Here is a 27,108-nt window from a genome sequence, read left to right as displayed (position 1 = left end):
TCACAAGCATCTTATCCACACACCCCCATAATTCTCTCTGTAGTGCTGAAAATGCCTTTCCCCCACTCAATCGCCTTAGTTTCTAATACAGACACGCAGCATGCCAAAGCATTAAAACACTGTCACATCTGTCAAAAGTACATTGAGCAATGAGGAAACTGCAGATGTCTATTAGCCAAAGAGCACTGCCATCAAACATTCGGAGAGAAAAACAGAACAAAATTAGTCCTTACAATAATGACAAGCTGGGGCAAATTGAAAGTGGTAAAAATGACCTTCTGTGGCATGCTCATTAATGTATATTTCATATCTGCAGGCTTATGGAAACTTATTTCACCATCTGTCCTTGCCTGCGAAAGTGGCGCCATATGAAGTGTCATGTGCTGATGGTATGAAAATGGATATTTTGAAATAGCTTTTCCTCTGTTCTTTAATTGCTCTTGTAGCTTTGCCTGACAAAATATATTGGACTGACAAACACTATTTATTATACCACTTTATCTCGTAGTCTATTAAAGCGTGATATGAATGTAACATGGCATAATGGCCAACAGAGTAATATAAAAGGCCTCAAAATGCTTTTAAAGCTTTTCAGAGATTACATAAAAACCTCAATTTCCGCACTTTTTAAACATAAGGAATTAAGATGACAGTTAAATGGCACGACATAATGATCAATCGGTTCTAAGGTATGAAAAATGTATTATTGCAGAATATCATTAAAGCCCTGTGGTGGTAATGCAAAGAATTCTCCCAGGAAATTACTTGGAATTGATGTATTTTTAGAAAGAAATTTAAGAGGCTCATTTGCACAGCTGGATGACTTTTTACCTTATGTGTACCTTTAGAGGCCCAAAAGAATCAAGTCAGTAAATTTGTAAATGCTTCTGTATACTGTAATTTTGCATAATTACTCAATTAAAGCAATTTTCTGAAGTGAGTAAAATGATGATTAAGTGATTACCTTTCTAATAACTTAAGGGTATATTAAGGGTCTGCTAAGCTTATGATGTACAGGGGAAAAATGAGAGACATTTTTATGGAAGAGAGTGAATGATAATTGATGGAACTCACTCTCGTCACATTTTTCACCCGGAAAAGGCGGGTGATGATGTCCTCATCTGCAGACATGGACAGAAACTCCACTTGCATAGGACCATACTGCTGAAGACCTGGTTCAGGCCAGTACTGCACACAAGGCTGGAGAGAGAAAGACAGGAGGAGGAAGAGAGAGAATGGATGAATAAGTGTTTAGAAGCCATAATTTGACATTACAAGTTCTTGATTATTTCTGGATGGATTTTTCAAAGTCAAGTTTCTTTCACAAAGGTGTTTGAAAACCATTCACGCTTTATGGATTCTTAAAATAAAAAGGAGAGGATAATAAGAAAGAAAAGAAAATGGGTTCTTCAGGGAAAGGGATTCTAGGCAGAAACTGGTACTAGAGGGAGCAGGAAAAGTGGTTCTGAAGTTCTAGATGGAATGTCGTTTTAGAAGAAAAAGCGTTGTGGATAGAGAGGTTCCAGACAGAAATTGTGTTTTAGGATGAAAAGTGTTTTTTAGAAGGAATGCGGTTGAGGAAGAAAAGGGTTCTGAAGGTTAAGAGGTCTATGCAAAAGTGGGATTCTGAAGGAATCAAGTAGTGAAAAGGAAGGATCAGTATAAGGATCTGACTGTCTTGCAGAAGGATCATGCAAGACAGTCAGAGGCCAACCCCCAAAATAAAACAAAAATTTGAACTGATTTGGATCTAAAGCTCAAAGTATACTTTGTTTTTTTACACATACGCTGAGTAACAGGTGTTCTGATGAATAATGCAACCTATCAGATTGTGCTACCAACACTATATTTGCATTGTTTAAGGGTAGGTTTAGGGAAGGAGAATATGATGCTGGTAGCATAATCTGATAGGTACTGTTTTAATGGGAGGTAGCACAATCTGAGCGGGTCGCACAAATCGTCAGAACATCTGCATGTTAGCGCACGTCAGGGGTTTCAGAGAGCCGTGATCAAGAAGAGCACTGGAACGCCACTCCGCAAACTCAAAAGGAAGATGTATGTAAATGAGACTTGACTATAGGCTTATGCATGGGAGTCGGAAGCAAAAAAAATGTGAATGGGTCCTCCCCACTTTAAAAAGTGGGTGGGTCTTGTCCCACCCACATACAATGGTTCCGACGCCCATGGGATTATGACTGTACGTATGTGTACAGTCGAACGCGTAGCCTTTCAAATTATACTCCATTTGATAAAGTGCACGAACACAGGAAGTCGACACATGCACACTAGAAAGTTTAATCTTTGTCCAGTGTCTGCACAATTTTTCTCCAGAAGTTATGACCCATAAAAATGTCTTCGTGCTCTTCAAACTACAGTTGCGGCTATCTCATAATCCCCTCACACAAGCGCTTGTCAATGCAGGCGCTTGTTCTTGCTGCAGTCTCTGGTATTTTGTTCTTGTTCTGTCTCCTTAGTTTCATTTTCTATTGTGAAACAACGGGCCGGGTCAGTGGAACGGGCCGCCTTGCAGAACAACTGAGTGCAGAACAAATTCAATGAGCATGTGAGACCTGCACATACTATTCTGGTGACGAAATTTGCATCACACGGATGTACGCGGAACCTTGCGTATGCATAAAAACCAAGTGGCAACCTTCCGGTCTCTCACTTGAATCCAACACAGAAATGACTTAAACTGCAATTCATCGACTGGCCACTAGAGACAGTCACCAAAAGAGAGTCAATCCCATATACCCCCCCATGTTAATATGAACAACTTTACAGCAGAAAAAAATATGTTTACAGCCTGGTACAAAAAGTGGTTTTGGTCTATAGCTAATTTTGCCCTTCATGACAACTGTGAGGGGGGTGAATTTTTTCCGTTTCCGACTCATCCGTTTAAATTTTATTAAGCCTTAAAGTTCTTCATAATTAAGGGCGTAGCCACATGAGTGACAGGTGGACTTCCAATGTCACTACCAGCCGTTTGTCTGCTGTCTGTTAGCCATCACATCACCTCAGCTAATCCCGCCTCTTTGCCCATTTTCGGTTATCCGGGAGTGACGCGCTTCAAGATGGCGTTGACAGGCACCGCCCAGTTTGGGCTTCAAAAATGCTCTTCAAAAGCCTACGGGTGACGTCATGGACACTACGTCCATATATTTTTACAGTCTATGGTAAAAACCGAAGTATACTTTGGGCTTAACAATTTGATACATGAAATCATTCCATTTTTATTATTCAAATCTCATCAATATTTTGACTCCACTGTATTTGGAATATATTGCAGCCTTAGAAATCAGCATCTATACATATGAAACTCTGTAGCCTTACTAAATTGAACTGAGTTGAACTTAAATGGGCAGAGACAGTGAGAACAGACAAGAAAGAGGAAGAACATTAATGACAGCGAGGCAAGTGAGGTGATGAATATTAACACTTATGGACTGCAGAGAGCAATCATGCGAATGAAGAAGAGGGAGAGACGTTAATCCACCACAGAGAGAAAAACGAACAGATCGACTGCGAGAGTGACACTGAGTAACTGCCGGCATGTTAGCGCACGTCAGGTTTTTCAGAGAGTCGTGATCAAGAAGAGCACCGGAACGCCACTCCGCAAACTCAAAGGAAAGCTGTATGTAAATGAGACTTGACTATAGGCTTATGAATATATAACACTTCACAGGGAGATTAAGAGAAGCTGGGGACAAAACAGCTTAAACGACTTCAAAGGACATGCGATGATGCGAATGCAAAAAGGCAACCGATAAAGATGTATTTTGAAGAAAAAAAAAACCCAAAGTCCTCTTGGGAGCTGTAGTGGAAGTTCTGGTGGCTGTGTGGATGCTTTGGCTTACCCAGGCAGAGTTAGATTGGTTCAGCTGATTCAGCATGACTACAGAGGTGCAGCCGTAGTCAAACACCAGCCTCCAGAAGTCAGAGGTCGTGCCGGGCAGCGGGTGGGGGGTGACAATTAAAGCAGCAGGCCGGTGGAAACTATCCATCAGGGCTGCGTTAATGTAGTTGTTACTCTCGCCCTCGGTGGTCACCAGAAAGGCGAGGGCCCTGTCAGGAGGGAGAACGTCCATGCTGCGGTTCTTCTCGCGGTTTCGTGGTAACAAAGCGATGCTGCACTCCTCAACGTCCAGATGAGGTGTCACAGAGTTTAGCGTCTGAGGGAAAAAGAAATGAAATGATGTTGACGACGAATCAAGCTTCGCAGTGTTTGTGGTCAATGGGTTTATTATCGTGATGATGCATCCATATGACATCAAAAAGTTACAGAAGTTTAGATTGAGACATTTTAAATCAGTGTTGTTATTGTTAACTAAAACTATTAAAAGTTGAAATAAAGCTACATAAAATAAAACAAATATTAGATGAAAAACTTGAACTTCAAAAAACTTAACGAAAACTAGAAATGTTGGTCTTGGCAATGAATTGAAATAAAATAAGTTGAAGTTTTACTAAAAAGACAAAAAATGAATTTAATAGAAATAGTAAATCTTTTTATAAAAATGACAAAATACTAAAATAACTGTTCCAAATGCTCTTTTTGGACTGGGGGAGACATTTAGAGTTCTGGAAATACAAAAGTTGATTCTTCATGATAAAATAGGAGAAAAGAAAAACAGAACATTTTAAAGAAAGCACAAAAAACTATGGAAGCAAGCTTTTTAGTAAGTAAATAAATAAATAAATAAATAATGTGATCACAAGTCACAATGAGAGATATAAAGTCACAATTACAAGAAATAGTTACATTGTGAGAAATACAGTCACAACTGGGAGAAATTGAGCTGCATTTCTTTTGATAAAGTAGCATTTTTTACATATAGAATGCCAATTTTTTTTTTTTTTTTCACAATTATTCTTCTTTTCACACAAAGTGGGCACATTCTTTAAAAAACATGAAAACAAAAAAGCAGAAGGAAGAAAGAAAGAAAGAAAGAAAGAAAGAAAGAAAGAAAGAAAGAAAGAAAGAAAGAAAGAAAGAAAGAAAGAAAGAAAGAAAGAAAGAAAGAAAGAAAGTTGAGGGAAAGTTGAGAGAAAACTAGAGTGATTCCTGCTGGCACATTGGTGATTATGAAGATTTCCATTATGCACTAATAGTATAGTGCATCTGGTGACTGCAGATGCGCCTTCAATTCCAACGACAGCTTTTGGATCTAGCTTTAAAACGCATTACATATGACTCTCCACACTGTTACTGCTATTACCAAACAAAATCGCAAAATCAGGCCAACCTCATAGTACATAATAAACACAGTTTCTATGAGCTCATTAAAGTCAGGAAAAAATGGTGCTATTCAAACACACACATGCACTGTTCTCCCTGTGCAAACCAAAGGGTAAAGAGATTTGCTGTTCTCTTCTAGAGCCAAGGAACATATAGCCATAATTCACGAGAAAATATATAGTTGTGAAATAGATGTACAAATCCCATTATAATATCCTCCATCAACACCTAAGAGTTGCAGCAAACTACACCCTGTAATCCAAATCTGCATTTCTGTACATCGATTTTTGAAAGCCTCAGCAAGAAATCGCTTACAATGAATGCATTACAATTTACCTGGAGCGTAAAGTCAGAAAAATGCAATGTAGAGGTAAGTGCAGGAAAACAAGGATAGTTCAGCCTTCCTCCCTCTGAATCAATAAAAGTATTCTCAGCAATACATTTGGAATGGTATATTAAATAACCTTCACCGGCCTTTCGCTACCTGAGGATCTGTTGCAAAGTGAAACACAACTTAATACTGCTCCCAATGGAAGAGGAATGCAAGGTATTTCTTCTACTATTATTACATGCTTTTGCACTGCAAACTTTATTATTTATGTTTGGCAGTCTAGTAAAACAATTACTGAATAAACCTCTGTAATCAATAGCCTCCTTACTGAAGAACCTTCACATTAGATGCCAGCATTTACAAATGAAAAATTCTGAGAAGTTTTGAAAGTGTTTCCAACATTCTGTAATTTATTACTGCTCTGTTTTCTCTAAATCATTGTGTTACTGTATGCGTGTAGGTGTACGAGTTCCACAGTCTGGCCTTTATTTTATAGTTGAAACGTTTATTTAAATATCCTTTGAATGTCTAGCCACACTCAAATACATTTATTCAACAGTATTGATCATTAATCTATGTGGCAGCGCATTTCACACTTTGTGTAGCTCAGCATCTTGTTTGACTGCTGCTTTCAAACTTGCTTTGCTCCACTGAGCAAATTTACATTTACAGAACTTCATAGGAAGTTATATACTTATAGAGAAATTAGAAAGATGCCATTTCCCTTTTTTCAATTTATGATGTTAATAATAGTAACTTTCAGAGCTCAAACTTCCTGCCCTGTTCAGGTCATTTATTGAAACTAATCTACAAAAAAAAGGCCCCCAAAAGCATCATACTTAGTCGCTTGAAATATAACTTAAGCATTATATGGAGGTATGAGGGGGGAAAAAATTCATTCATATACTGTACACCCACACCCCCCAATTCAATATTTATATTTTTCAACCAAATTCTCAAGCATCACAAACAGTGCCTGTGTCTGGTACAGTATTTTCCTCCATAATATTTCCACACAAATTACATTTTTGGAAATGATTGATCAGTGCTGGCCAGAGATTGGCCAAAATAAAACAAACAAACAAACAAACAAACAAACAAAAAACGGTCGGTTCTGATTGATGGTTCCGGAGCATCTCTATCTGTCGTCACTGAATGTGAAACTGCTTTGCAATGTGACACAATCACAGCCAATCAGAAGATATATAATGTTTTAAATGTACAGTCATGTGGGATTTTGCACCAATGAGACCTCACGATCATCACGTCGGGGAAAATTAGAAAACAATATGAGAGAAGGAGAGAAACAAAGACCTGGAACTCCTCTCGAAGCTGTGAAGAGTTGCTCTGAGAATCCACCCGCAGCATCTCTTTGTAAGCCAGGGCGAACTCGTTCACAGGGATGGCCGTCTCCCCACACAAGCACGCCTCCAGGATGGCATCATGAATGAATATGTACTGCTCCTGTAGAGAGAGAGAGAGAGAGACCAAAGACATAGCTACATACTTTCTGTGGTAGACTAAATTTTGATTCAGACTGGACTGAAAGTGATGATGTCCGAGTGGGTGAGCCATTCCCTCTGTAATTACTCCATCCAGATTGAGGCATTCATGTGGATTTGCTGTTGTGTGCATGATTGGCAAGACATCAATGGATTAACGTGCATATAATCAGCCAGTCACAGTGACATGGAGGCACTGCTTCCTGTGATTTTTCACCTTTATTTCGAATGAGCTCAAGCGAAGCCTCCCTCTGAAGCATTATCCACTGGTGTTGCTGTTGGACAGTGTACTTTCAAAAAAATTTTTACAACCAATTTAATCTAATATTTGATACTATTTGCTTTGTTTCGGTTTTGTTCTGTCGATTATTTTATCATCTGAAGTTTTGCAGGAGGCCTTCACTGCCAACCTCGTCTCCTCTGAGAAAACGCCCTTGATAGATGAAGTGAGAAAAGATCAGAACAGGAACAAGGAGAATAGAAAAGAGAGGACTAGAGGAGGAAGAATGCATGGAGGATAAAGGACAATACAGGGTAAATAGATGCCAGTAGCAGAATTTGTTTAACCTCCATGTTTGAACGCAAACTAAATTTGTGGCATGTTTCAAAGTGGGACTGCAAGTGTATACACCACTCTACATAAACAAACACTTGCGGATGGATTTAATTAAAGCATCTGGTAAATAATTACTAATGTTTTAAACAGTCAAATGACTGTGGGATTTACATAATAAAGTTTGGATATGTAAATTTCGGAACATCTAAGCAAATGCACATGCCTCCGCACAGAGGACAGATGCAAGAGAGATGTTTTTTTATTTTTTTTTGCATTTCCCACCTATCCATACACAATTTTCATAACATTCCAAAGCTAAACATTCTGAATATTCATAGCAACACCCACAGAGCTTATGACTATGCAAATACAAGAGATGTCATTTGCTAAGTCTCCTGCCATGTCTGGGTGCAGAGAGTTATGGGTAAACATGTGAGCATCTGCACCTCTGTCTGGATCATGTTGATTCGACGAGAGCAGAGGGTCTTCACACAGTTGTAGATGTCCACCACTCCTTCACACTCTGCCATGTCCAGCATCACGTCCAGCACGATATAGCAGCCGGTCCTGCCCGCCCCCACACTGAAGAGGAAGAACAAAAGACGGATAGTCAGATGTTTGTCAAAAATGATGACGTGGGACAGTGTTATTTTCTTTGACTGGACATGAACCAAAAATCAAGCTGGTGAAGTTGAGGCAGTCCTGTTCGACCTGGCAGGATGTCAACGTCAAAGTCCAAGGTAACAACAGTTGACAGTAAACACTAACAAAAAAGTACCAAAAAATAATAAACCAGATGTTTAGACATGTCAATATCATGTTTTTTTTATCCTGTAACATGATATTACCATGGCATTCTTTGAGGTTCATTGGAGTATTTGAAAGAAAGACAGCACAAGCACACTTTTCAAGTAAAACATCTCACAAAAAAAAAAAAAAAAAAAAGTAAGAAAAAAGTTTGGGGTCAGTAAGATTTTTACTTAAATAAATTAGTACTTTTTTTTCAGAAAATACACAAAATGTTGATCAAAAGTCAGTAAAGACATGTATCATGCTACAAAAGCTTTCTATTTCAAATAAATGCTGCTCTTTTGAACTTCCTATTCAACAAAGAATCCTGAAAAAAGGCAATTTCCACAAAAATCCAGCACAACTATTTTCAACATTGATAATAATAAAAAATATTTATTGAGCACCAAATCAGCATATTAGAATGATTAGACGGGTGTAATGATGCTGAAAATTCACCTTTACCATCACAGGAATGAATTACATTTGAAAATGTATTAAAATAGAAAACAGTTGTTTTAAATTGTAATACCATTTCACAATATTATTGCTTTCACTGTATTTTTGATCAAATAAATGCCTTGGTGATGTTTTAAATGGCAGTGCATATTGTTCAAAATCAAGATATATTTAGACACTTTCTGGTTGTCAAACATTAGCAGTTAATGTGATGAAATAAGGAGCTCTATACCTGCAGTGGACCACCACAGGCCCTGCGTCGAGTGGCGTGGAGGTTTTGACCCGGCGAATAAAGGCTAGAAGACCCGTGGCGTGGTATGGGACTCCATGTTCAGGCCATGATGTAAAGTGAAACTGACACACTTCGTGTTTGGCGGAGTATCCCCTCTGAAAGACAAACATGCTCCACACTTGTATCTAATATCATATGTAATTCAATATCATTTCAGTTTTTGCCATTTGCAAGCAGCCTGAACCCGAATTGCCCATATGAGCATCTTGACTCAATGTGTCAGGCCATGTGCGCTAACCACCGGGCCACGGCTCCAACATACGCTTGTATGGTTTCTAGCTTTATGTTACGAGTAGTGGAGATCACGATCAGGCACCTTTTAATTTTATGGCTCAAAAATCTGAGGGAACTCACTTCTAGAGTTTGTATACCTCATGGCTCAAAGATAGGATCCTGTGAGATGCGGATGCTGAGGTACTGTCTTGGAATAAGTCTAGCGGAACACCAAACTAATGAAGAGATAAGGAAGCAAGCAAAAGTAATGCCAATACAAGATCTGATGAGGAAAAGAAGGCTACAGTGGTTTGGACACGTGTGCCGGAGAAACGAAGAGGCGGACATAAGGAGAGCCGTGGAGACGAAAGGAGGAAAGAGAAAGAGGGGAAGACCGAAGCACCGCAGGAAAGACACCATCAAGACAGACATGGAGTGGTGTGGCTTAGAGAAGGAAGATACAGACGATCGTGACAGATGGAGGTGTCTGGTTGAGATGAAGATCAGGCAGAAACCCGCTACCCGAAAGGAGAGAAGCAGCGAAAGGCGACAAAGGTGACAAATGGCTCAAAGACACCTAAGAGAAACCCAGATGAATTAGCAAAAGCCACAGTAAAATAAACACACAGCTCTGTGGTTCCACTCGGGGGAGGTTCGCATGTCTACTTGACAGGTCACTAAGACACTTCCTATTACTGCATCCCAGTTGCTCATCTGTATGGATACACGCAAGGAGAGCTCCACCCAAAAGCCTGTCTGATGGTTATGTGGAGCTTTCCCCACCATTCGACAAACACACAGAAGCACATTGTTCCACCCACAGCCCGTGTTTGATTGACAGGGCCGAGGCAAGCACAAAACTCACATCTAAGGCTGGTGACGGAATTGCGTCTCCACAGGGCAGCAAAGAGGATGATAAGAGAAGACAGGGAGGTGAGGTGGAAGAGGTTAAATTCAGCTAATTTCAGTAAACGCACCCACATTTAGCCCATTGTATCACAGAGAGAGAGAGCGATAATGAGAGAGAGAGAAAGAGATGCTTTAGTTAATGTGCCTGCCATAAAAGCGTTCTGAGATGAGGCAGCTCTAATCCTCGAACAGACAGCTCGTGGGTCTCTGCTGGGTATCAGGCGCTTCTCTCCATTTCATTTAAAGGGCTGTCACTCCAAATTCTCCCCTAACACACACACACACAAAAAGAGTACACACACACAATTTGCGTTCTACCCTAATCCTAGCAAAGAGCCAATGTATATCAGCATAGCAACACATACTATTAGAACGGCCAGGAATACTTGATTATGATTAGTCAATAATGGCATTCTTAAGGCCCACTTACACCCAAGGATGATAACTATAACGATAATTATATTAGCATCCACACCAATGGACGATGTTGTTTATCATAAGTGCACTGCAGTTTTCTCATCTGCCACTTTAAATGCTCGAGCTCTTTAAAGCAGGATGGATTCTGATTGACAATGTTTTTATCGTTCACCAGCTGTAAAAAGTTGTTTTGAATTCCTCTGTGCCATTATCGTTATAGTTGTGGTATGGATTCTGCTATTCTTATAAACTTAGAATGATTTTTAGAATGATAATTATCGTCCTTGGTGTGAACAGGCCTTTAGGTCAAATACTTTTGTATAATGTTGCTAAACTGTACAGATGATAAAAGAAAAAGTTTCCTGATAATTTCATGTCTCTCATATCATAAGGCTCTTTCTTTTCATATATCAAAATTATTTTAAAATCAATAATTCATGTGTATTTATTTATTTATTTGGTGTGCATTTGAGAGTGTAATAAGCAGGGTAATGTGGAGTAACGTGATACGAGATGTGCATTGCGAGACCTGATCACCCTGTCTGTTTTCATTTTGCGAAAATGGCCTGCTGACTGTACATTAATCAGTGCATAGCAGATCGCATCATATCAAATGGCAAAGCAAATCACACAAGCTTCTCTGAGAAATGAGAGCATGTTGGAGCCGTGGCTTAGAGGCTCTGACACACTGAGCTGCGGCGCTCATGCGGGAGATGCAACCCTTCTTTTCCCCATCATTTCCCGTCCTGTCTCTAGAGGAAAAGAAACGGTCTCGTACCCGCTCCAGGGCAAAAGTTCGCACTGTATACTCCGCCAGAGTTTCCGTCTTCAGCAGCGTGATCTTTATGTCACCGTACATCTCTGACTCATCTGGCCAATACTTACAGCATTTCACCTGAAAGACAAACCAACAAACTCAGGTTAGAAAACACTATGAAGTGTTTTTTATGTAAACTCATTACATAAGTTTCATTATTCTTCCTTGTATGAGTATGAAAGTGTTTAAGACAGATGTTTTAACAGCTTAGCAGAATAAAACTTCACTAGCAATAACGGTATTAAAGTCAGAACATTTGATTCATTTTCATGTATCAGTTCAAACTGTCTGTTTACCATTGACCAAAAATGTTCAAAATATCTGCATGGCCTTTTTTCATATGTTAAAATGTTTTAATACAAATATATGAAGGAAAATAATCAAATTTAAATTAATTTAATGAAATACTACATAGAAAACAAACCTTGATTCTTTTTTTTTTTATTATTAGATTTGTAATGTTTTACTTCTTGCATATACTTTAACACTTTGAATACACTTGGCAAAAATAGATGTTTGTTAAAATTATGAACAATTATAATTAAATGATTAACAATCTGATTTACCTTAAGACATTTCAGAGCAAATACATATATAGATATGCATATTGAATATTTTCAAAAGGATAAAAAAAAAAAAAAACTTCTCTCAGTTAAAACGTCTCTCCTTGCGTAATGTAAACTGGGTTATTTCTGCATGCTTATTATGCTTATTATCGTTACACAAACTGTTAAGATTTGCTGTCAGACCTAAGCCATCTTCTATTTATCCCTGCTGTTCACAGCTTTTATCATAACGTGGGAAAGTGTATTATTCATAATAGAGCCCCGATTTCATAAGAGGGCAGGGTCGGGCTGTTAAGAGGACTGTTGACAGCAGCAGACGCTGTTTCCGAAGCACTGAAGGGGCGATGCAGGTGTGGAGAGGAAAACGAAAGAGGAAATTATGTCGGAGGATGAAATAGAGGTGTTTAAAAAGGCTGGAACGTGTGGGCCACAAAGAAAGGGAGCAGAACGCATTACATGAGAGTGGGAATTATGATTGAACGAAAGATAATTCAAATCTTATTTTAAGTTGACAACAATACAGACATATGTATTTGACAAAAGCATGTGATAATGGCACTGTACCGTGGTGATACCATGGTACAGTGAAGGTATCATATGATAATATCACTGTACTTAGATATATACCATATTGCCTCCACTAACAAAAAGTATCATGACATACCTTGGATTTTTGGACCTGTATAATTATTTTCAGATATTAAAATACTACACCATTTTGTCTAAACACTGAAATAAACACTGAAAAGTTAAATCAATAAATTTAAATGCTAAGTGAACAGGCATCACAGTATTATAAAGTACTGTAAGAAAATGGATTTCCATTATTAGGTTTACATTAAGTGAGTGTTAGATGAAGTGCATGTTCTAAATGTAAAAATAGTGAAAATAAGCATGCACAATGGAATATCCAAAATCAACCATTTCAATAAATACATAAAAAAACTCAGAAACCAGCTGATATGTGTACCTATATAGTACCGATATATGCATAAGTGCTTCTCTACATGACACTGTAAATTTTACAGAACATGAATATGGTAATCATTCAATACCATAGTATATATTATAGCAATATGGTAATATCGTAACTGAACCATGCATAGATGATTATCATATTCATATAGCATGGTATTTACATGATACTCCAAGGTACTCCAAAAAACCCAATATTTCTATGGTACAGTGTTAAATGGTAATTCTTGTGCATACAGTAATAATCAAATATAAAACATAATATTTCCAAACATAGTCCACTGATGGCTGATGAATGGGAAGTGATGTTAAAATCAATTTACATATGTTCAAGCACACATAAAAGTCACAGACTCACAAATACACAAACATTTCAAAGTGATGGTCGAATGAAATGTGTAGGGTTGTTGTGAACGGGGAGTCTTTAGTTCATGGGTTAGTGTGCAGATGAGGAAGGATCTAGAACATACCCTGCCCACCTCCACTAGCTTGGTGATCATGACGATACTAAAGCAGTTCTCTTGCCAAACCATCCTCCAAAAATCATACACTGTCTCCTGCTTGGGCCCTGCAAACAAACACACATACACACACACACACACATTAAATAAAATGGCAGCCAATGCTCCAGACAGCGGGTTTAATTTACCAAGTGTCATTGCATGTTATAAGGCAGTTCAGTAATCCAGAGCCTCACAGAGAGTAATTCAATAGCAGGCATTTCTGGCGAATAGAACCGTTTTTAACCCCAGCAGGAAGTGGCTCTCTGATAGAAAAAGCTAATTTCTATCATCAATTGAGTCTGCCTCGAAATTCAATAAGGGGTAAAGACAGACAAACCACAAACATGTATAATGATTTATTTATGGGAATCTGAAACGATGAGAGAAGAGGGTGACCTTGTTTTAATAGAGCTGAGAAAGGAATAGGGTTTTTTTCTGCCACGGTGGGGGACTTTCCATTGACTTCTATTGTTTTTAAACTGAGCTACAGAAAGTTTTTTTGCATGTTAAGATTTTAAAGTGCTTCTATTATGGTTTTCGAATATTACCTTTCAAATTATTGCCTCCTAAAGAAATAATTGATTCTGAACTGCCGAAAAGAATTTTCCAGCCTCACTTCTGTAAAACATCTACGTCGGTTTGTAACAAATTTGCATAATACCAGCCTATGGTCTTCATTGGCTGCCTGTGTGAACAACGTCTACTTGGTACTTTAACCCACCCTCAAACATTTTAGTGTTGTCGACATGTCGAGAAGAAGTGGTTTTCTGCGCTGCAAATCCACTTTGCATGCACTGAGAATAAAACGGACGCCAGTATTACTGTTTGTATCACTGTGTATGCAAGCACTGAGGAAGCTGAAATTCAGATATGGTAATGGTTGTTTCATTTCCAACATGCACTGTAAGCAGTAGACCAATTGCAACAGACTGGGCTAACTGACCAATCAGAGCAGAGGAAGCTCTTGGAAAGTTTAGAGAGACTTAATCCTTTACAGAGCCATTTCAGGCACTGTGAGAAAAGAGGTGATGCTGCAAAGTATATTATGAGAAAATGAAAGTGTTTTTTTATTTTATTTTATTTATTTTTACTTTGGATGCATGCAAACTACAGGAGACAAAATTATAAATGTTTAAAATAGCATAATAGGGCCACTTTAAGTATTACATTATTATGTTCATGAAGCCCGATTTCCTAGTAGGGACTGTTAGCTGACGCTCAAATTAGGTGATTTCATCTTTTACTATCTTTGTATGGACATTTGGTTACCACAGTATAAGCAAACTGCCTTTTTTTGTTTTAAATATAAATATAATAAATAGAGAGATTTTTATGGTTAAAGCAAGAGAAAAAATTGTCATAAGGTAACAATAAATAAATAAAAAAGCATTTTATCCAGATGTTTAAATATTATTATTCAAGAACAAGACCAAAATATTTTACGAAAATGATTGCAGTGAACACAATCTGAGACTCCTCTCCACCCAAGGTCCTGTAGTCATTGTGCTGGTGGTTTTGATGGGGATTTTGGGTAAGAAGACAGCAGGTGGTAATCCCAATTTTGCTGCAGCATCTCGATTCACACACCTCTATAATTTCCTGGATCAGAACTCATTAGATTCCATCTGGAAAGATCTCTGTGTTCTCAAGGTGTCAGTCTCACACACACACACACAAACCCAAAGGCTCAGACTGAAGAGAGAAAATAGGCTCTCCCTCTTGGGAATGAACACTGCCAGACAGAACTAAATCAAAATACACACACACACACACACACAGACACACACACACAAACACACAAACACAGATCCATCTATTCACAAGTCCTGTCCAGACAAAGATACTCACCCTGAGTGGCGATGAAGTGGTTGGATCGATGGTAACCCTAAAAGAGAGAGAGAGAGATGACGTGCTGTGTAAGCCATTTTTGTCCTAGAAACATCACTTGTGTGAATCTCACTCCTCTTAGAGAACAAATATTCCTCAGAGGTCCAGGGTCTTTAGTTCTAGCTGTCCAGTTCAAAAGTCTCTCAAAATCAACCGTGATTGATTTACTCTGTTAGCAGAACTGTTTGTTGAAAATGATCGCAACATGGCGACCTCCATAAGAAGATCTACTCCAGGGATGTCCAATCCTGCTCATGGAGGTCCACTGTCCTGCAGAGTTTAGCTCCAACCCTAATTAAACACCTCTGAACCAGCTAATCAAGGTCTTACTAGGCATGCTAGAAACTTCCAGGCAGGAGTGTTGAGGCAAGTTGGAGCTAAACTCTGCAGGACAGTGGCCCTCCAGGACCGGGTTTGGACACCCCGATCTACTCTATGTAAAATAAATATTTTTTTTTTTAGGCTACTAACGACTAATGACTGCAATCTTCATCTTATGTAGGTGTGCATGATTGTAAATTAGGACTATCAATTGATTAAAAAACATTAATCTAGATTAATCAAATTTTTGTTTGGTTCCATTATGTGTTATAATGTAAAATGCATTAACAGGATTAAAAAAACAGATGCATTAAGCATGATAAATTAATGTAAATTTAAAGTCCAATAGTGAATATGTCTCTACTATACTACTAGTAATATTAATTTCTTTAGGGGTAAACATTTTAATAAGGAAAAAATTACTGATTGCATCTTTAAGCTACAGTCAAGATTTGTAATGAGCTAGCTACACTACAAAATAAAAAAATAAAAAGATATTTAAAAGGGCATTTTTTTCTGTGATTAAATAATTATATTATATGATTAAAGTTGTTTATTTTTAGCCTGGAACAGAAAATGAGGATCTAAATTAGGATGACAGCAACTCTAAACACATAAATCTAAACCACAACTAAACAAATAAACCACTGAAATTAACCATTCGAATGGACTGATTCGCTAAAATTAATCTGACCTCTCAACACTACTCAAGAATTTCTAAGGAGTGTGTGTTTAAATTTTGACAACATAACTCACTGACATGCAAGTCCATTTTGCGGGACTTAGGGGAAAAGCTACTTTATTCCGAAAACTGAAAGCAAATGAAAAAATGTAGTCAGGTTAGTAGTGTAGCTAGTGTGTTTGTAGACTTAGTTGCATTAATAGTGTTGGAGAGTAACAAAGAACAAACAAACAAAAAGGCTTCTGCTACAGAAGTAATAGTCATTTGCCCAAACATAAAACTCATCATGGAGGACATCAGCTCCCAACACAATTCCTCCATCAACTCATGTTTGAAATGTACAGGGAGAAAGAAACTCTAGGAACATCTCAAAACATGCAATTTACTCATCAAAGCTAAGCCTTTTCAAAGAACTACCTGGGGATGCTCCCAAAAACTGGATCTGTTTTCATTAAACAGATATTAGCGGAATAATAGAGACATGTTCTTTATTGTTGCTGAGCATTTGCTGCTCCATTTAGAAAATTGCAGACGCCCACTACATTTTAGATTGGGCCAAGCTATTTCCTGAACACTGTACAAACAAACATAGAAACAGACACACAGTAGATGGAAAAAGAAATGGTGGGGGATGTTTGTTCCACATAGAAAGGATTCATCACTCTATGGGGTTTACAGGGGATGCAGGGAAAAACGTTTGGAAGATAACTGTGGTCCAAAAGAGCTTTGTAATGCTGATTCATAAAGTAGTAGCATGATTTTCTATTACTTACTCAAGGGGGTTTCAAATATTTTTAATGCCAGGGACCCCAAATACGAAGACCTCCTTGTCAAAGACTCCCCATAAAGGCAGCTATCTATAAAGATGAATTTATACTGTGTGAGCTTGCAGTTAATCTCATGATTTCCAACCTTGGAACGTAGAATGAAATATTACATTTTGCAAATCCAAAAAGCCTTCCCTCGGAGCCTCGCTTTTATTCACAACAAATTAAACACAGCAAATGCTATAGTCTTATGTATGTCTCTATATAAATCTCCAAATCTAAGACAACCATGACCAAAGAGCACAGGTCAGCCATATAGGTATTAAAAAGAAATAAACGAAGGTGCAGTACATTCCGCAGCAGTGCAACAGGATTTATAGCGCACTAACAGTGACCGTCCCGCTGGAGAAAATGTGAGGTACATGTCTTGCTCAAGGACACATAGCGATAGGGAATCTCAGTAATGATTCAGTTCATAGGTTGCCCTATCTGCCATCAAATTCGTGATGATCATATCACAAGCCCAAAGATGCAACTGCACCAAACCACTGTGGCTGAAATGCAGCTTTAGTAAGATTTATCAAGATGATGATACATCGTACCTAAAGTTATATATTTAATGGTTGATTTGAAAATAGAAGGAAAGTTTACAGGACACAGAAGCTCATTAAAGGGAGAAAAACAAACAAACAAAAATAATAAAAAAGGCATCACGCAACACTTTACAACACTTAGCAACTTAAAACTCACAGCATAAAAAGCTCAAGAGATCAAAATGCTTTCTCCAAAGGTCTCTGTGACTGATAATATTTTATAATAACTTTCGAAAAAAATTATCTTTTAAGTCTTACATATGTATAATAAACACTGATTTATATTCTCATATGTTCATATTAAAAAATGCGCAGCTCCTCATCTGTTTAATAATTATATAATTTTATTATGAAAGTTATTATGAAGTGTCACCCTGCTCTTTTTCATACATATGTCATCAGTAGAGCTCTGCTGAAAATAATAATTACAAAACACTGGCTTAAAGCAGCTTCAGGTGGTTTGCTGGTCTTAACCGGTTCGATCTGGTCTAGCTGGTCTCCCAGCCTGCCAAGTTGGTGTTTAGCAGAGTGGTCAGATGGTCAAGTGTCACAAACTCTTCTAAAAACCAGCAAACCTGCTTTTTCTTTCAATCTGAAAGGTGGAATCTATTTGAGTATGGGCTGCTTGTCTATTCTTGCTTGTCTGACTTCCTGTCAGTCACTAACAAATTTTGTCTTAACTTTAGTAAATCAATGTTAAAGATAAAGTTAGAGTCTGCTAAAGTTCAGGTGCAATTCAGTAGTCTCTCAAGCCCCCTTAGGCTGGTTTAGGTTTTTTCCCCCCAGCAACTATCCTAGACTAACCCCCTGACCTCTGACCCCTCTCGCCACCTGTGTTTTTGAAAAAGAGCGGAAGTGAAAATGTGAAAAGATGATTTTTTTTGTTCTAAAGTGAAACTGAAAACTAGGTACCCGTAAGAAATAAATCAAAGAAATTTAACAGATGGAACCTGAAAGTTTTATGCGTTCACTTTTATGGACGAATATAAAGGAGATCTGTGTGTCACGGAGCCACTCTTCCTTAAGTTTAAGTAATCCAAACAGAGCAATGCCATGACACAAAAAAAGAGATCTATGGGGGGAACAGAGGGAAAGAAACCAGAGAGAAAGAAAAGAAAGAGCAGCGAAGTACTTACTTCCCTGTTTATCCGAATCTACAGGGTCCAAAGTCGAAGATGTGGGGAAGGGGGGTAGAAAAAGACAAGACAGACTCTAGTTAATGAGAGGCTGAAAAGAGCTAGAGGATTAACAGATCACAGACAGAAAGAGAGAGAATTAGAGGAAGAAAGAAAGAGAGACTTGTGTTAGCTGGCTAAGCTTCACGTCAGGGGAAAGACACTTAAAATGGAGGCATACATTTTGGATGTGAAGGTGGGCAAATCTTTGCAGACTAACCTTAAAGTGTGATGTGTGTTATTTCTGTTCCTCAAGCGCCATCAAAAAGAATTGAAAAAATAATAATAGCTTTCAAAAAGGCTTCCTGAACACTCCCTGTCTCTGCCATTGGTTGGACAAACTGATAGCCACGCCCCCAAACTCACTCCAGTGGTTGAATCAGTGTTGCTATGTGGGGCTGGTTGAAATGTTCAAACAACAGAATGTTTTGAAATTGTCTTTACACTTCTCAGGGAAATTAAACAAATGGCTAGGCTTTTAGGCTAGGAAAGTATTTTAACAGAGAAAAAAAATACACACTTCTCATTTAAATTGCTCATTTATTCTTGTATAAGCTAGTTCCTTTATTGGGCTGATTCAAGAGATACTCAAAAGGAACGGACAGAAATGAAAAAGAGTAAACACATTAAACAACAGAGCTGCACTCACTTTAATATGTTCCCTAATAGCCTCTACTTACTGCCAGTTTACAAAAACACTGAAAAGAAGCATCCTTTCATTATAGGTCCTTTCTTGACTTTTTTGTGCTTTTCTACTCAAGGACAAAATAAAAATGGGGAAAAAAACACACAAAACCCCCAATTCTTGTTAAATTGGCCTATGCCCTGTTTTGCTCCTGTATATTGGTTTATACTGAAACACTGGAATTCCAAGGTATTTCAAGATTAATTGATATTATGGCCAATCATGAAAGATTTGGAGGAGAAAAATAACAAAATACCCCAATACTGTATATAATTACATCTATGTGTCTTGACTCATGGCTATTCATCCTCTTCCAATTTCTTTCAAATCACTCAATGCTACACATACGTACAGCATTCCTTTCGGAATAAACAACATAATCCAGCAAATCACTTGCTGTATCTAAGGTCCAAACAGTCAAGGTGAGGAAATCGCAAGGATTTAGAGTTTTGATCCAAAAACTTTTTTTAAAAGCGATAGTTCACCCAAAACCGAAAAGGTTTTTCCCCAGAAGAAAGTTATACAGGTTTGGAGAGGAAATGATAATGGAATTTTCATTTATGGGTGAATTATCAGTTCAAGCAAATAAGTGGAGAGGGTCCCATGAAGAGAGGGTGGTCATTTCCAACCTGGTGCATTCTGGGCCAGCTCTGAAAAGCAGGTTTAAAGAGGGTAAGGTTTCAGCTGGTATGGCTGACCATATGTGTCCACCTGCCTCTTTATTAAAGGGGAAACCGGATACAAAGTGACCCTAAAACCCTTTGCCACACATGTTAGTAGGTTACGCTTCATATCCGACCACATTCTCTCCAAAATCATTTGGGAGGTCAGATACACAAGGACAAAAATAACAAGCTACCAAGCCTCACCCACCACAAAAAGGACAGTTAGAGGCCTAAAAAGTTTTCTTATCAAACCTGATATGATGATATGCCACATATGGTGAGAGTGTCCACAGATATTGAATAAAGTCCAGGGGAGCTACATAATAACAGAAACAGTGTGAATGTTTGCGAGTCTGGCTGAAGAGAGTATGTGACTGCTGACTTACATCGATGTAATTGGCGTTGATATAGTCGGAGTTGGGATCACCGAGCAGCGGGTGCAATTTCACCCTGTGACGGTCATCTGAAACACAAACACAATCACATGAGCTCACTTTGGTCACTAAACAGCTGCATTACTTTTGTGCAGTAAACAAGTCTCCTTTCAATGCAAATTAGGTTTATTACAGGAAATTTGTTGGCATGTTAAAGCTGTTATCTGATTTACAAAGGTCCTTTAGTAAACTGGGTCCTATAACATCACAGATAGAATGTGCAATGGCAAAGAATGTGCAAAATCTAAAGGCATTGCTCTTCAATCATGATATTTTTTATAAGAAAGCAAAGACCAAAAAAATGGACTCACAACCCATCAGGGTATCGTTCCTTCCCTTAGTTTTATCCTTCTTCTTATTGATATCCCAGCCATCAAAGAAGCTCTACAAATAAATAATCAAATAAAAAGAAAGAGAGAGAAAGATCATTTTTTGTTAGTTGTCAGAGATAATCACAGTATTCTTAGATTTTGTTTGAAATAAATTTTATTAAAAGACAAATTTGGACATAAACAGCATTTAGACCAGAGACTGGATTGCTTTGCAACCCTCAACATTTTTATTTTCTGTTATTACATTAAGCTAGATTAAATACAATTTCACTTTCATGAAGGATAAATATGATTTCATGGATCTGTTGAACATAAAAGGAGGTCATTTGAAAAAACAAATTATGTTAACACTTGATTTATTATGTGCAACTGCATAATTATATTACTGAAAAGAGATGAAAATATTACATTACACAGTGGACGGCAGGTAAGGGGAAACGGAATGTTGAATCAGGTAGACCAAAACATTTCTAGATTAATTGATTTGCATCCTCATCTTGTTTCAGATTCTCAGATGCTCCCAAACCCTGACCATCAAATCTGGCATGCAATGAAATATAAATGAGAATAGAAGCAACATTTTTACATCAAACTAGGTTTACTAGGTGTAAGCACTTCTTAGACTGCCAATTCTAGTGAACTAAAATGGAACAGAAATGTATGTATGTATGTATATATATATATATATATATATATGTGTGTTTGGGAAAGTTACTTTTAAAAGTAATGTATTATAATATTGTTACTCCCTAAAAAAATTATTAATTTCATTACTTAGTTACTTTTTATGTAAAGTAATGAGCTACATTACTTTTGCGTTACTTTTTCTAACCTGGGCTTGCTGTTTAAAAAAAATAAACATTTATTTTGGCAAATGTAAAGGCCGTTATCTACCAAAAGTGAAATGAATAAGCCTCAGGCTGAAGGAAATGCAAATTCAAACCTGTGATGTTTATATAGTAATTTTTGCTTATTAGTATGGTTGAATTGGTTAATCAAAGGTCAACAGCAAAGACATTGCTTAATAAATTGAGATTAATTGCAGGTTTGCGTAATATTCTGAGTTTGCATTTCACAATTTATTCATGCTCACATTTAATCTAGAACTACAATAACCATCAGGTTTACACAGCGCACACAACAAAAACTGCTCTCCGATTTCTCTCAACATATGGACAGGAGACCTGTCAGTCAAGAAAACAAAGTAACTGCCGTTACTTATTTGAAAAAGTAACTCAGATATTTTTTGTAAATTTCAAAGTAATGCATTACTAGTTACTTGAAAAAAGTAATCTGACTACATACAGTAACTCACATTACTTAGAGGTGGACAAAGTACACAACTTCCTTACTTGAGTGAAAGTACAGATACTACTGATCAAATATTACTCCATTACAAGTAAAAGTTGTAAAGACCGATTTTTACTTAAGTAAAAGTACAGGAGTACTTTTTAAAAGTACTTAAGTATCAAAAGTAAAAAGTAAATGTCAATGCATTGTTTTATTACTGTTGCATTGTTGTATGTAATACTTACAGTACCTTATGCCTCTGAATCTATGCCTGCCTACCTACCCTCATATCAATATCAAATTTATTTCTAGAACACAGTTCCAGTAGTGGGATTGAATGTGAGATTGAATAAGTGCACTCAATAATGTCCACAATGGTTTCGGACACCCAAATGGCTGTTCCCTCAAATAGTGCCCTATTTAAAGTTTTTTGGCTTTTAGCCTTACTGTTATCTATAAGCTAGTGTGCTCCAAAACAATGACACAATTCGCATTTAGAAGACCAAACCCAACATTGAAAATGAAATTCTGGTTGATGTCAGAATCCAACGCTAGATTGACATTAATCTCCAACGTTGGACAGACATTGTATTGTGTTTGAAAATGAAAATCGAGTCCACGTCAGAAACCTACAACAGTCGGGTTCTGACGTCAACCCGACTTTCATTCCAACCAAAATGCAACCCCTGCAACCAAAATCATCTCCTGACTGACGTTACTACTTTCTACTCAAGGACCTTGACAGAATGTAGTGGAGTAAAAAGTACGATATTTGTCTTTCAAATGTAGTGAAGTTAAAGTAAAAAGTTTCCAGAAAAAAATCATACTCAAGTAAAGTGCAGATACCCAAAAAGTGTACTTACAGTAAGTACAGACCTCAAGTAAATGTACTTTGTTACGGTCCACCTCTGCTTGTAATGCGTTACCTCAAACACTGTACACACACGTGTGTGTGTGTGTGTGTGTGAGATTCTTACACAGTGACCTCAAAAAAGTACACTGAGAATGTCTTTGCATTACAAAAATGCCACTTGATATATTTTAAGGAAATACAACACAAGCACAATGTTGAAGCAAACCATTTCTCAATATATACAGTATATTAAGATTCACATTATAAAACAACACAAATATTGTTGAAAAACTTTTTTTTTTTTGCACTTTGCTTGTAGGACAGACCTCTACTCTCTCTTTTCCACAATCTAAACTAAAGATCCTGACAATAAGCACTGATCAATGGACTGTACTTGTGGTCCGCGGGGAAATAAAGCTTATGAAACCCAGCCGGTACATTTGTGTTCCCTCTCAAACTCTGTGTCTCTTCTTTTCCGCTTATGAAGCACAAAGACACTGACCTCAAACACACACACACACACAGTGTCACTGCGTATTGATTTTTGAGCTGAATCTGTTTCACACTGAGGGGAGAGTTTAATGAGTCCACAAGCTGAGCTCTAGAGAGGTAGGCCAGTGGCAGAACTCTGATTGCGTGGAGGGATGTTTTGTCTCGTAGCTCTGTGGACAACAACAGTTAGAGGAGAGTCAACAGTTCACAAGAGTGTGACGGCGAGAGAAGATGCTCAAGCCGCATTCTGAGGAGAGAAAATTAGCTACGGAGGAAGGGATAGAGGGAGGAAAAGAGATAGCAGTGTATGTGCTCTTTGTGCAGTAATGCTGAGGGGCTATATGACCTCTACTTTCATCTCAATAACTGCTCCTTCTATAGTCCATGGGGGAGAGATGCAAACCTATCCGTGAAGAATGACTCAAACTTGCTTTTACATAGCGTTCTGAAAGTTAGCTAAGCCACAGTTTTGCTATGTAATGTGTAATGCATCAAGGTTCTTTGTGAACTGCTCATTTACAACATATACTCATCACTTTACATCAGTTTGGCTTTTGTCAACTAAAAATAACACTTAAAAATTGTGTTCGATAATTGTAATAAAATGGAAATAAAATAAAATGGAAATATTACATGAAAAACAAGTAACTTAAATATGTTAAAGTAAACAAAAAATACTAAAATTAAAACAAATAAGAATAAATTAAAGCTATATAGAAATATAATATAAAAACTGAAAAAAAATGAGAAAACTACATAAAATTATTTAAAATAATATAAAAATAAAAGCTAATTCAAATTATAAATAGATTCGATGCAGAGGTTTGTTTTTAAAGGCCTGCAGTGAGTTCTGGAGACATCTGTTTGCACCGACAGCCCCCTCCACTAAGAAAATAGCAGCGCCCAGATAAGCAACACTAAAGCCTGAGCATATTTAAATAAATCAGAAAACCTGTAGTGGCAGCTGAGAAAGATTTATATGAATCTGACAGAAACCTCTTGCTCAACCATTTTCAAAGATATGCTATCAAAGCCTAACTAGCCCGATAGATGTGGTGGTTTCCTCTGAAATAAAACTCAAAACGAGCGGTGTCAAACTGCTATTTAAGGAACAGTTACTTCAATAACTCAATATTTTGTAAAGATACTTCTGGAAAGGTGTTCTATAAATTAAATGCAAATATTATTATTGATGATAATAGTATTAATAATAATAATATTCTTAAACTTATTGTTAAACAGTCTAAAAAGTCTAGTCTAAACCTTGGAACGTCGACAGACCATTCATGAACAGTCGGATTCATACTGCACATAAAATAAAATTTAAATGTAAAAAATAATAAAACACAACACAAAACCTACCTCATACTCCTGTTTAAAGCCATAACCTTCTGCGGTTTTCATCTGGTTGATGTGTTGTAGGAGGTCAGCAACACGCACTGCCGGGTGAAGCTGACCCGTGTGATAGGGCGATCCTTTACGGCCACAATGACGCCTAGGGGACCCACCCAGCAGACTGCTGGACTCATTCATGGAGCTCCGTGGATCACCTTGGTGAAAATGAACAAGCACAGACCGAATGTTTGCACAATATTTTTCATACAGTATAAACATATACAATAAACACAGCATAGGAACAGCTGAACAGCTGCACCTGAAGTAAGCAGCTCAAGTATCTTGGAAAAGTTTCATGCAATAACCAATAAATAGTTTATAAAAAAATAACAAAACTCCAAACAAGTATAATAGGGTTAATCTGAGAATTATCATCCCCTTATGGCACTTCATCTTCTGTGTTTATAATTGGTATTCATAAATATGATCAGGGAGCAATTATGAATTCATGACTAGGGCTGTGTATTCAAATAAATTAGCAGTCTGCTACTCATTTCTCAACGGAAATAGGAAAGAAGAAACCCAGACAGTATATTCCATGCAGTAGACACTTTAAATGTACCAAGACAGCTCTGAGACATGCCATTAAAACTTCATTTTGATCAAGAGATCTCTCTCTTTCAGACATCAACTATTAATTGCCTGCAGAGTCAGATACCTTTGAATTGGATATTATTAGTGTTTCTCTTCTTTTTTTTTTTTTTGGTCTGCTCTTATTTCTACCAAATTGAAATCCTCGACCATGATGCCTTTAAGGATAAGCTTCTGGTGCAGATCTGAGTCCATTTGCCTCATATAAACTGATTGTGTTTTTTTTTTTTTTTTTAAGTATACTATTTGTTCTCTCCCTCTCCTACTGGTTTCCATGGATTATGTTTATATTAGGATTTATAGTCTTATGTCAAGGGAGACTTGGTGTTATATTAGGACGTGGACAGCACTACATCTCATATTTAAGAGCTGTGAAAGATTGAGCGATTACGGAAGGACTGCGGCTTTGATGAAGCTTTCACACTGACTGCAAATGAGGACAAATTACTAGGAGCTTACCTAGTCCCTGAGCCTGACTTTAACTGTGTACGTGACTGAAAGTCTCTAACCATTCATATGTGATCTTTGCCATTAGTGTCTGGTACTCTCGCTTTTAGCACCTTGTGAGTGTGAGGGGAAACAATTCAAGAGTTCTAGAACAGTATATATATGTTTATATCTATTTTCTGTGAAAGTTTTCTCAAAGTTTTTATTTGCGACTAGTTTTTCTTCATCAGTTTAATCACAAATTAAGAGTGCTGGATTATGTCTAATGAATTTTATGGAATAGTTTCCCCAAAAAAATATCAATTATGTCATCATTTACACACATTTGTGTCATTCTGAAACATTGTATTTTTCATATTGAACACAAAATGAGAAATAGTTGCTCTTTTTAGTGAAATTTAAATGCTATTTTTATATTAAAATCTTTTTAAACTTCAAAATTAGTAAAAAAAAAAAAAAAAACTTTAATAAAAGTAGTCTATATGAAGCCATGCTTTGTGTGAGGAACCTGAAATCCTTATTCACTGACAATCCAAGAGCATGATCATTCAAAACAGTTTTGTGAACTGAATCAACTGGTTCACTGAAAAAGATTTGACTTAAGAGAACAATTTATCAAAATTGGATAACAATACTTCACTCATAAAGTTCACACAGTCAAGATTTTCAGTGAAAAATGACTAGATGTACAACTGTTTCTCTCACAAAGCAATGGCTTCAGAGGACTTTAATCATACTTTTATTTTTCCAGGTGTCATTTTAGAGCTTGACAGCTTCAGTCCTCATTCAATTTTCTTTAAAGTGATATTCTTTAAAAATTCTCCTTTCATGTTTTACGGAAGAAAGTCAAACGTGTTTGGAACAAGATAAGGGTGAGTAAATGATGACAGAAATGTCATTTTAGGGGTGAATTTCCTTCAACACTTTATAG

The 27,108-nt window shown here is 37.3% G+C and overlaps 1 protein-coding gene across 16 annotated transcripts in view; it reads right to left on the bottom strand.

The window, feature by feature from the left end:
- Positions 1-27,108, bottom strand: part of ptprub (protein tyrosine phosphatase receptor type Ub) — a 214,266-nt gene that overhangs the window by 9,687 nt on the left and 177,471 nt on the right. For 7 of the 16 annotated variants that reach the window (XM_084089916.1, XM_084089908.1, XM_084089909.1 and 4 more), the window contains 11 exons: positions 25,107-25,294; positions 21,089-21,161; positions 20,730-20,806; positions 15,417-15,453; positions 13,536-13,633; positions 11,486-11,602; positions 9,109-9,263; positions 8,075-8,210; positions 6,885-7,034; positions 3,858-4,172; positions 1,075-1,200 (listed from right to left, as the gene is read on the bottom strand). In XM_084089916.1, coding sequence (XP_083946042.1) covers positions 1,075-1,200; positions 3,858-4,172; positions 6,885-7,034; positions 8,075-8,210; positions 9,109-9,263; positions 11,486-11,602; positions 13,536-13,633; positions 15,417-15,453; positions 20,730-20,806; positions 21,089-21,161; positions 25,107-25,294 — 1,472 coding nt within the window. Of the gene's footprint in view, positions 1-1,074; positions 1,201-3,857; positions 4,173-6,884; positions 7,035-8,074; positions 8,211-9,108; positions 9,264-11,485; positions 11,603-13,535; positions 13,634-15,416; positions 15,454-18,954; positions 18,973-20,729; positions 20,807-21,088; positions 21,162-25,106; positions 25,295-27,108 lie in introns of all 16 variants that reach the window. The other 9 variants (XM_084089903.1, XM_084089912.1, XM_084089911.1 and 6 more) reach the window with 3 other exon arrangements.

The sequence above is a fragment of the Abramis brama genome (assembly GCF_963993115.1).
Source record: "Abramis brama genome assembly, chromosome: 17".
Lineage (NCBI taxonomy): Eukaryota > Metazoa > Chordata > Actinopteri > Cypriniformes > Leuciscidae > Abramis > Abramis brama.
Note: the sequence above shows the minus strand (reverse complement) of the source record. Positions and strands in the feature narration are given on the sequence as shown.